Source organism: Dreissena polymorpha, chromosome 7 (assembly GCF_020536995.1).
Source record: "Dreissena polymorpha isolate Duluth1 chromosome 7, UMN_Dpol_1.0, whole genome shotgun sequence".
Taxonomy (NCBI): Eukaryota; Metazoa; Mollusca; class Bivalvia; order Myida; family Dreissenidae; genus Dreissena; species Dreissena polymorpha.
In genome coordinates, this window is record NC_068361.1 from 34405976 (window position 1) to 34418246 (window position 12271).

Here is a 12271-nt window from a genome sequence, read left to right on the forward strand (position 1 = left end):
GCACTATACGGAGAGATACGGAGAGATACGGGGGGCAGGTGTGTCAGAGGGCTGACCTTAATACCGGCACGCGACTCTCTATGTGCACAGCGACAGATAGCGGAAATAAGTCAAATTGATAACTGTGAAAAGTCGCCGCTTGATAGATAAACAAGTTCATAATCGAATACATAAGTAGATCCATATTGAAGTGTTTTTAGCATAATTAATTAGCATATATCGCTGTCTTTACACGAATATCTCGACCTTATTTGAGCTAACATACAAATGAGTTTTGCTGAAAGAAATATATGAGTCGTGTTCTAAGAAAACTGGGCATAATGCATGTGCGTAAAATGTCATCCCAGATTAGCCTGTGCAGTCCGCACACACTAATCAGGGACGACACTTTCCGCCTAAATTTGATTTTTGCTAAGAAGAGACTTCATTTAAACGAAAAATGTCATAAAAGCGGAAAGTGTTGTCCCTGATTAGCCTGATCAGACTGCACAGGCTAATCTGGGACGACACTGTACGTACAAGCATTAAGCTCAGTTTTCTCAGAACGCGACTCATATGTACGCGTTATGTATTCTGTGGTTAATGATTTGTCTTCGGATAAACCATCCGGACGCCTGACCGACCAACCGACCGACCGCCCGATCGACGGCTAGCTTACAAATTTACAAGAATAAATCATAATATCAAGAAATATTGAATCGCGTCCTGAAAAAACGGGGCTTAATGCGTGTGCGTAAAGTGTCGTCCAAGAGTGACCTGTGCAGTCCGATATTGCTAATCAGGGTCGACACATTCCGCTGTTATGGTATTTTGCGTTTAACTAGGTATCTTCTTAGCGAAAATCGAGTTCAGGAAGAAAGTATCGTCCCTGATTAGCCTGTGCGGATCGCAATGCTAATCTGGGTCGAAACTTTACGCACATGCATTAAGCCCTGTTTTCCCAGAGCGAGACTAGAGTGCATAGATCATCAGCCGATTGGTTACTATGATGGCACGGCTTTGAGAGTATGTATGCTATGAACCCGTCCAATGACTGCTGGATGGTTGACACCTTAGCCGTGACAGCTGGTCCTACAAATGTCAAAGAAGGATTTGATCACAAATTGTTATCCCCCCAGGTCAATTGATCGGCGGTATATTGTTTTTGGCCTGTCTGTCATTGTGGCGTTGTATGTGTGTGTGTGTCTGTCCCAAAACTTGGTAATAACGTTTGCAATATTGAAGATAGCAACTAAATATTTGGCATGCATGTGATCTCATGGAGTTGCACATTTTTGGTGGTGAAATGTCAAGGTCGTCCTTCAAGGTCAAATGTCATTTCTTTTCTAAAATAGCTGGCATGCGGTTTTAAAGCGGCGCAGAAGGGGGCATTGTGTTTCACAAACATGTACTTTAAAGTTGTTCAAATATCAATATACGCAGTTGATTTTTTTTCCCAAAAATAGTGTTATTGGAAAATGCAAAGTTGACATAATACAATCTATTTTTGTTTCTTAAACGTTACTATATGTATGCGACGTGTCCATTTATGTGATGATTGTTTAATATTTGTGTTCTATCATTTGCATCCTTGGAAATATTCAAAACGAAGGCAAGACGGTTTTGTCTCCATGATGTTGTGTTTCGTTAAGGCAACTCGTTGTTACATATAGTATAAGCACGAGAAAGCAAGTAAAAAAGCGAAACTGCAAAGCGAAATTCCGATGCGCAATCACGAAATTAATATCGCAACCTCGCATCGTAATTCCGTGACCTCGCTTCGTGTTTTGAGTGCTTTCCTTTATCTATTTTAAGGGTGACAATTAAACAAATGGTCAGGAATCGCCAATAGAAGCCTACGTATATTTTCCATGTGAATATTTTCAACTGATCATGGGAGCAAAACATATTTTATGAAACAATACATGATGATTAAGCTCCATACAAACGCGTTGGTGAGTAGAGCAACATCCAGAACAAGTTTAATTTGTTCATGCTAGTTAGCAGCATGTGGGTGTTAAACGATCTGTTTTTTTATATTAAGAAAAAAAAATGTTTATAAACTAACCTTGACCATATCAGGGGGGCTATATGCTTCATTATGATTTGCGTGAAGCACATTTTAAATGTTGAACATGGCAGCCCTTTAAAAAGAACGAGATTTTATGATTTACAAATACCCTCATCGTTCTGTTAAAGTGAGTCGCTTTGGGAATTCTAATTTTATTTTAACGGAGACATACAACGAGATTTTGTCTTGTAATCTTGCTTTTGCATGGACCTTTTAAGGACTGTTTCGAAGGCCGTTACCGGAAAAGATCACGCATATTTTTTTATTATAATGCTACATGAAAAAATTAGAAAATTTAATCTGTTTTGGCTATTTTTTTTAAAACTATTTAACGCTTTTTGTATGGTTTCACTATCTACATAAACTTTGAAATAGTGTAGGATAAAAAGAAAATTACGTTAGATTCTCTGGGATCTTCAATTAATCCGACTCGTGTTCGAAATGCTACGAATCGACGGATAAATTCAAGTACACGTGCAACAAACCGTTTATTCTTTCCCCTTTCTCCTCCTCCTCATCATCAGCAGCAAGTAGCGTTATGAACATGTGTGTGTCTAAATCGTTATTTAATTCATCATCGACAACAACATCATCAAAACTATCATGATAATAATGTCGTCGTTATCATCAGCACCTTCACCATCATAGCAATCACCACAAATGTGTATCATGAAATTTGTTTGGTGAAATCAAGAGCCAAACACAAGATTACAAACACCGTGCTCTAAAAGTTATAATACTTAACGTGAGTGCATTACATTTGTTCCGGTACCTACATGTTATGTTGCTGATGACCTTAATGTGCGGAGGTTCATGAAATAATGAGCATTTTAATTCGCATAAGCATCATAAAATTTTATTATGCAGTAACGTGTTTGCAATGCCGCGTATAGATTGGATACAAGTGATAGGGTTTTTCGGGGAGTCGAATCACATTGTTGAATGGAAGACATTGTAGAAAAATGCATATTACCATTTTTAATATAAATATGCACAATCATCTTTAACTGTAAGTTCACATATGAGCCTCATCAAATTTTATAATGCAATGCATTTATGTCAAAGATTAAATATACACATATACACGCAATTTAATGGTAAACAAAACTATCTCTGCGTGAACCATGTAACGACAAAAAATCAGTTGCAATTTATGACATTTTCGTGGCCATACTTGAACACCGAGGTAACCATGGTTTAAGAACGATACTAAGAATGCTTCCTACTAAACAAGAAAAAAATGCTAATTTTCTAATGCTACTCGTTTTTCAAGGTGGGAACTCCGTTCGGTAATTTCTTGACTTTGTTGTACGAGTAGAAGTTCTTGTAGGAGGCCGCCATGTTGCGCCCGTACACGTGCGTCTTGTAGAGCAGGTGGTCAAACACAAGCATGTCACGAGTCTCCATCCTGTGCCACGTGACACTGAGTTGACTGCAGCACTCGGAACCCTGAAATGCACGTTCCAAAACTTTGAAGTTTGTATGTAATATGGCAAAGGTGGAGCAACGGAGTATAATACTTTAATTCAACGCAGCGTCGCTGCGATTATATTTCCTTATTTCTTATAGAATGTGGGACGTATACGTTCGATAAACAGAAAGACAGATTACTCTATCAGGATTTGGGACGTATACGTTCGATAAAAAGAAAGACAGATTACGATATCAGGATGTGGGACGTATACGTTTGATAAACAGAAAGACAGATTACTATATCAGGATGTGGGACGTATACGTTCGATAAACAGAAAGACATATTACTATATCAGGATGTGGGATGTATACGTTCGATAAACAGAAAGACAGATTACTATATCAGCATGATGGACGTATACGTTCGATAAACAGAACGACAGATTACTATGTCAGAATGTGGCACGTATACGTTCGATAAACAGAAAGACAGATTACTATATCAGAATGTGGGGCGTATACGTTCGATGAACAGAAAGACAGATTACTATATCAGGCTCGGCACAAAAACAATAAGGGCTTATTGGGTTATATGCCTTGCCTCTTATTCTCAATAAATATTTACACCGGATGCCTCATTGAGACATAAACGGTCATATGTTCGTCCATTTAAGATGCCCAAATTCAGCCGAATGTCCCTTCACAAAAATGGCACATTTTTCCTCCACATTAAAAACAAACTTTGAAAACAAAAAAGTGATTTTTTAAATTTATTAAAATTAAGTTAAACAATTATTTATGTGCACTCATCGCATTTTAAAACCCTGGAATGCATTTAAATGACATAGTTTCATATTTGTCGAGGCCATGTTCGCTTGAATAAGCGTTTTGCTTCTTGAAATTAGTATTATATATACCGTGGTTTTAAACCATACACTGCACGTGCCATCTTCTGACATAAAGCATTTTAGATTTTCCTCCGATTTTGCGAATACCATTCTTTCAGATTATTTATTGCCACAATTTTGCAAATCATGTTTATGTTACAATTAACGTGAATAAAACAATAAAAGTGAAATAAACGAAGGTCAACTTAATTTAAACCTTACTTTCACATCTATATAATCGACTTATTAAGGCAATCTCGAGTTCGTTTCCTGGGAAAAACTGTACTTGGAATTTTGTATGTGATTTTTTCAAGTAAATCATTAATAAACACACCGGTAAACAAAACGGTTTTCTTACCCCTTTTGGTTTATTCCTAGAATAATAATAAAGCCACTGCGGTGGCGGCCCAGGAATGTAGTCGTTTATATTATCCGGATGGAAACTTTCCCGTTCGAATCTGTCGAGCGAGCTATGTATATTGACACCGGCTTTCATTGCGCATCTGCCGACCTCTAAATCCTCGGAGCTCCCCTTTTCCTGACAAGCGCCCTTTTTCTGAAAGGTAAGACACGGGTAAATCAAGTCTCACCGATTCCCATTATATTCGAAACCGGTAAATCTAATACTTACCGGCCCACTTGTCCTAGAAACTAGATTATAGAGTCTCATTAGTTCCATTAGACCAGAAATGAGCCTTGTTCTGAGTAAACTGGGCTTAATGCATGTGCGTAAAGTGTCATCCCAGATTAGCCTGTGCAGTCCGCACAGGCTAATCAGGGACGACACTTTCCGCCTAAACTTGATTTTCGGCAAGGAGGGACTTCCTTGAAACTAAAAATACCATAAAAGCGGAAAGTGTCGTCCCTGATTAGGCTGTGCGGACTGTTTTAGCCCAGTTTTCTCAGAACGCGGCTCAAATAATCAACTCAGACCCATAGCGCTCAATGCCCTCATTCTAATAAACATTGAAAATCAATCGCACGTATATATAATAACTTTGCATTAACTTTCAACAATTGTATACAAATTAGTGTCAAACCTGGGATAGGGTTAATATTACTGTCATAAATCCAGACACTGACGTTTCGTTTTACATTTTCACAACACACTTATGCTTTATGTTGTGATACCACATTTTCTGAACGAAATCTTGTATATGTATTCTCTTGATTTGCACGTGTATGCAATATTTCCTCTACTAGCTATCCGCCTAATGCGGATGCTTGTGACGTAATGTGGCTTCTAACAATGAAATCTGAAATAGTTGGAACTCATTCACATCTATGAGACAACTGGCGATGTCGACACTTTCCCAAGAAGTGAGATCATTGGCCTAATGAACACATCAGGATAATTTACTTTTAATATTGAATTATTTCGGATACGAATACAAATCTAACGGTAAAAATCTTAAAATGTAGTTTAACCTTGATCCCTTATGAATGTTTTTTTCACGCATATAATTAAATACACCGCACCATGATATATTGGGTACAAAATAATGTTGTTTCTTTCTATAAGAGAACATGATACATTGTATATTATTCCAATGGGACCACTTATTGTATGTTTATGACCTGGAATCCTTCAAGTTAACTTATTACTAACCTGTATCCAAGGTATTTATTGAAATCTGACCTGGATCTATAACATTTACTGATATCTGACCTGTAATTAAAAATTCACAAGGCCTGATATCAAAGTATGTATTGGTATGTAACCACGGATCCCTAGTTCATAATGATATCTGGCCTTGAATCCCAAGTAGATAATGATATCTCACCTGGAATCCCTTTTCGACGAGGCGCTTGAGCCCGGCACGGCTGAACACATATCCTGCCCCGCCGCTCATGTAGGGCGAGTCGAACCATGTGGGCTCCAGCTGGTAACCTAGCAACGACAGAACAAAACACGAGCACTCTAGAGCACGTATTATAAAACATCTTATGACAAATTTAAATTACGATGCTAGTTTTACAAAGTATAGTTACTATGATCCAACCTCTACGACAGGTGGATATCATTCATCTATTTCATTTGGTTTCCACCATTCAAGTGCCTTTTATTGAAGAAACTTATTGATCATAAATGTATATTTGTTGTGAGCTAAAAAGCAGTTGTAATTAAAATTAAAATCTATGATTGTTGTAAATTCTTCGATTTGTCTTTGATTGTCGTAAATCTGTAAACTTTGATAAGGCCCAAAACCGGTATTCTCATGTAGTGTGAGGTACAATTTTAGATCAAACTTTCCTTGTGGTATCCAGAGTTTTCTTAATAAAAGATTTTTGATACAAATTATTGGATTAACACTGAATTTTTTTTCTATTTTGCACTCTTACATGTTATATTAGCATATTTCAAAATGTGTTTTTGTCCTAACTTACTTTGCGAGTTATTCAAATATAGTCAATTTGTGCCAATGCTGTTAAAATCCTTGATAATACATTTTATGATACACATGATGAATATGTTCTGTACAATATAAGAAAGAGAAAATCCACTTCGGACCCAATGGCATAATAGTCGACCTCTGCAAATCAACAATATGGGCCTGCCTGGCTCGTCAGCAGTTTTTAAAGTCCCCGAATAGATCATTGTTTGGCATATTAATTGTATAGCGAGAAATAAATTGTACATATTTTTATTGAAAAATATTTTTGTATTGAGGTTGACATCGAAAACCTGGTCAAAATCGACTTTGAATCAATAAAATGATCATAAATACATGCAATAGGCGAAAATCGTTGCAGCGGCGCGAGTTATGCAAATTATATCTATATTTAGCTTTTGCTTAACAATATTAGGATATGGAAGATAAATACATAGATTTAGTAAAACTAGCGTTGAAACTCAGTTTCCGTCTGTAACATATGTATTTGCATTTGTTCTTACCTTCTCTCCGCTAAATTCGCCCGTATCCGCAATTTTCATTGTATAGGTTTGTATTAACGTGTCGAATCCTGAATATTTATTAGGTCGTTTTCGTACTTTACCGTACTCGACCGCAAAATAAAAATCGCTATATTGTTTGTTTTCAACCGGATTTTCAGTGATATCCTCAATAAAAACACGTTTTCTTACGATTCTGCCGCGCACGGGGACTTTAAATGGTCCTCAGTTGGGTGTGTTATTTCTTAATTTATTCGCTAATTCTCATTTTAATTTCACTGTTTACTGCAAACCTTTAATATAATGAGAATTGTGGAAGACAAGAACACTGCACTTTATAAAATAAGAAAACGCTTGAAACAAAAAGGTTCTCTATCATAAGGTTTTTACATATGATAGCTATGGTTACCGTGTACCTACATGGGAGGTAACCCCCTGCAATGAGTCTTCACTTACCCAGATACGCAGGTGTTTCCGGATTCAGCCCTTTCAACAGGAAACGCATATTCTCCATGATGACGTAGGTGTCATCATCGGCCTTTAAGAACCAATCAAAATGCTCCATTTCCTGCAAATACAGCAACTGTAAAATCTCGCGAGATTTCTCGGTAAGATTGTCGTATCCTTCCGGCGTATCGATAAACATAATATCAGTCCCCATAGAAATCGTTGTAAAAGTCGCCCCGTTTGCCGTTTTATACTCCTTCCGTTCTAAACCGTTTAAATTGATTTCAACCTTCGGCATAGGTGTCGCTCCGGACGGCAACGTCGTAAAAATGTCTTCCTCACCGGATGCGGAAGCGAAGAACACGTGCTTGTTGCAGCGAGGTGCCCACGTGGCATTGATGCCGGCCGCCTTGCTAAAGATGCCGGACTTTGTTGTAAGGATCCAACAGAACACTCGCACCTCATCGAATAACTTCCGGGCCACCGTGTCGTCGACGTAAACTAGAAACAACAAGAAAGTTAAATGATTAATTTAAGATACTAATTGACAAAAAGTTTGTATTTTTCATTTTACGCCACGTCCAAATTGTTGACGTTAAAATAAACATCGATTACAGTCTCACCTTTGATCAATGTGCATATAGAAAAAGGAAAAACGATGGGATAAATTGAAAAACGGATCAACGTTGAAACAGGTAAGTTTATTTTCTCTGCACTAAAATCTGAACTACTCAACAGAGCTCGTGTTTATGTTTTTCTGATACTTACTATAAACAAACTTATCTACAAACAGCACTGACCAGTATTATCCGAAACCTTCTAAAGTTCGCCGTGGTGTAGTGGATATGTCTGCCTAGCGACCGAAAGGTCATGTGTTTGATCACCGCTCTCGGGGCTTTCATTCGAGATCTTTCCAAAAGACACCAAGTACTGGTTCTTTCGATGCAATGGACTATATGGCTTCCCAATAAGCCTTAGGCTTTCGATGCAATCGAGCTACAATAACTAGGTTAAAACTAAACGAAAAGGTTGAAATTAACCCATGTATGCCTAGCGTCTAGAAAAAAGGCCTTGGGAAACAGCGTAGACCCAGATGAGACGCCGCATGATGCGGCGTCTCATCAGGGTCTGCGCTGTTTGCTTAAAGGAATTTCTGTAAGAAATATTCTAAATATAGAAATAAATATACTAGACATCCCTAATTTTTAAATAAATTGATCCAATTTAGAAAGATGGAAGAGTCCACTAGGCATGAATGGGTTAAACAAGAGTTTATACTAACTATCGTCATGAGTGAGAGGTATGTCGTCCACAGGAGCATGTTTATGCTGGATCCCGACATCAATGCCGATGGCCAAAGACGGTGTTGGAACTACAAAGCATCATATAACATCATTATTGTGTCCACGCCTGCAAACATGGTTCAAATGCCACGTGACGTCATCTGCGCAGTCTGTTCAGAACCTACACTGTCTTCCAATAACATCACACAACCTCGCGCGATTTTATAGCGGACAAGGTGGTCCTGACTATACTGCGCGGCTGCAGTCAGTCTAATGTTGTATGCTGTTAACCCTTTCAGTACGGGAACCGAATTTTGAAGGCCTTTGCAAACAGTTTGGATCCAGATGAGACGCCACAGAACGTGGCGTCTCATCAGGATCCAAACTGTTTGCTATTCTGATAGTATTCTTTGAAAAAAAATCGAAGAAAATGCTATTTTTAGAAATTCAGCAGACGACATTTTAGCAGAAGACAAATTACCCAGCATGCAAAGGGTTAAAAACGTAAGGTAACTATCACGTTATTCTTTTAATTTTGATACACGTCCTGGACTTCTTCAAGTATTAAGTTTTGTACAAGTAAAGCCTTACCATATGAGTACATCAATAACCTTTTTAACTTGCAAGCGTCATGACTGTTAATTATTGTAATACACATTCTGTGGCTGCAATTTTGAAAGTTCTGGGATCTAAACTTCAAGTATATTTCCGTCAAATCAAGCCTTATAAATTGAAACTGAGAACTGTTGGACGAGTAAAAAAAGCCCCGATTCTTACCTCTGTTGGAGTAAATGAAGTAAACCCCCATAACGACGATGAATATGAGTAGGAACGAGATGATTGCGTATTTCGAAAGGTTCTTGGTAGCGCTCTGCATCTTCAAATCTCGTCTGATGTGAGAATTAGCGATATTCAAGATGACGGACGATTGGATATAGCAAAGATTTCGAAACAGATGTTTGTCAAATTGTCTTCTCTTCCTTGTTTTTGCTTGTTCTGGATTGAAATATTCACTGTTTTTGTGTTTTTTAAAACTTTAAAAATAAGATATCTGCTCTGTCTTTTAAGATTATTGCGATTTTCAAAATGGAGTCAGATGGACTGGCGCCGATTTCCCTTGTTAAAGCCTTTCTAAAAATGTTTTGAAATGTTCCCTATTGTGATGGACGGCTAGAAGTTCCACTGGTTTTTGCGACAGATATTCACATATATTATTTTCTGTTTAGTGGTCGACTTTTTCACGTTGATTTAAGATGATCGCGATATTAAGATGCAGGATAGGTTCTTAATTGTAAAGTTCAAGGTCAATTGCATATTTTCTTCTGTTGTACTGTCTAAGTATGGCGGAAAGATGTTTTTTATACCACAGTTATTCGAGAATTTCGGGATATTCTCTGTTAAGTATTTATTTTGCAGCGGTTGTATCTTCCTTTCAGGCGTTTTCAAAAATGGAAGATGTTATGAATCGGAACATGATTATATAGCAGCTCGATTTAAACAGTGTTTCATCTCCTGGGCTTCGCTTTTAATAATACTGACATCACAGGTCTCTGATTTCAGCTAGAATCACAATAACGCCACTGCAAAGTTCAAATTAAACTGACGTCACAATTACACTTGTACTGATATCACAAACTGAAATCGTTATGGCGTCGTAGCTTAAATCGTACTTACGTAGCCGCTTTAATGGCATTGACTTTACTTTATATATAACTAATGCCTGAAGATTGAAGTTGAAACAAAATACAATAAAACTGATATTTTAGAGAAACAATCGCGTAAACGACGGCTTTAAACGGTGTGATATTGTACAATATGTTCAAAATATGTGCGTGTACGGTTAAGTACGATTATTAAAGACGCATATCAAACTCGTGCATCATTTAAATCCCCAAATATGAGTCACAGTTTGGTACCTTCATCCATGAACGTAGATAAAGAATCAAACACTTTTCGGACTGAAGAAATTTGAAAAAAGTTGTAAATCGTAACCTTCTTTTGAATCCACTTCCACTTTTACTTGTAACTTTAAATTTATGGTCCCGGATAAAAACCAAAAACTATGATTTCGAATACAAGTACAGATGACAAAAAACATCAAACACAAATAGTTCGTTATCTCTCGTAATTCCGCAGTGTAACGACCCAGCTATCTGATCTTACAATATTCCATATATACGTGAGTTGGAGATATCTGTCACAGAGGTCAAATCTAACGGAACTGATAGCAGAGGGACCACTGGGGTCGTGATGATAAGGGGCCGCGTGCGTATCTTGCTCATTTTATCAAATTTTCTTAAAAATTAAGTAGATGAATTTTGCATCAATCAAATAAAATAAAAATATTACCACACCATTTATAATTTATTCGTGTGATTATTTTACAAACAAAATCCATTGAATATGTCATTTGTCTTTAAACAGTAATTTAAACCTTATTGCAATATGAAACAAGTTAGCTAAATTGCTTCAGAGAAATCGGGGTACGATGCTGTTAAACACTTCTTCATTTCAATACAATTCTAATTGGTTCACGGGGTTTCTGCATCTTGGTTCCTGCTTTATTAACATCATACGACAATTATAAACTACGATGCACGATTTGAAGAAATATAAATGCTAAGCACCAAAATCAGTGATTTCTATTATTATCATTATTATTATTATTATTATTATTATTATTATTATTATTATTATAATTATTATTATTTTTATTATTATTATTATTATTAATATTATTATCATCATTATTATTATTATTATTATTATTATTATTATTATTATTATTATCATTATTATCATTTTTATTATTATCATTTTTATTATTACTAATAATAATGATAATAATAATAATAATAATAATAATAATAATAATAATAATAATAATAATAATTATTATTATACTAATAATAATAATAATAATAATAATATTATTATTATTATTATTATTAAAATCATAACAATAATAATAATAATTATTATTGATATTGTTATTATTATCATTATTATTATAATTATTATTATTATTTCTTTATTTATTTTTTACTAATTTTGATTGATGTTCGGTCCGTTTACACAATAAACGAACACTTCAACAAAAACGATTTATATTTCAGTACGATATACGCCCTTTTCAGTCAACGTTGCATGTCTACATATTGCAAGTCCTCGCCTTGAGCAAGGTGACCGAGTCCACAGAACGTAGGCGTATCCTGCTTACACCTATACATGCGCCATTTGCTAGCGTTACGTCACAACATCCGGAACATAAGCGGAACTCCCGTCCTATCCCGCCAAT

At 36.4% G+C, this 12271-nt stretch overlaps 1 protein-coding gene across 4 annotated transcripts; it reads right to left on the reverse strand.

Annotated features, from left to right (window-relative positions):
* Positions 1-3013: 3013 nt before the first annotated feature.
* On the reverse strand, positions 3014-11202 carry LOC127839237 (glycoprotein-N-acetylgalactosamine 3-beta-galactosyltransferase 1-like). Of its 4 annotated transcripts, none has more exons than XM_052367528.1 (7): positions 10966-11202; positions 9751-10553; positions 8973-9062; positions 7700-8191; positions 6135-6241; positions 4709-4906; positions 3014-3499 (listed from the first exon to the last, which is right to left on the reverse strand). In XM_052367528.1, exons 2-7 carry the CDS (start codon positions 9848-9850, stop codon positions 3308-3310), a joined length of 1179 nt encoding a protein of 392 aa, XP_052223488.1. In that variant the 5' UTR covers positions 9851-10553; positions 10966-11202; the 3' UTR covers positions 3014-3307. The 4 variants fall into 4 exon arrangements, with proteins under 4 accessions (XP_052223488.1, XP_052223487.1, XP_052223486.1 ...); XM_052367527.1 differs by having other exon boundaries at positions 10890-11202; XM_052367526.1 differs by having other exon boundaries at positions 9751-10608; positions 10890-11202.
* Between the last annotated feature and the right edge of the window lie 1069 nt (positions 11203-12271).

Coding starts and splice junctions, on each gene's coding strand:
- LOC127839237 (XM_052367528.1), bottom strand. CDS start 9,850: ATGCAGAGCGCTACCAAGAACCTTTCGAAATACGCAATCATCTCGTTC. Junction 6,242..7,699: donor GGAAACACCTGCGTATCTGG/GTAAGTGAAGAC, acceptor TGTCGTTGCTAG/GTTACCAGCTGGAGCCCACA. Junction 4,907..6,134: donor TCGTCGAAAAGGGATTCCAG/GTGAGATATCAT, acceptor CTTACCTTTCAG/AAAAAGGGCGCTTGTCAGGA.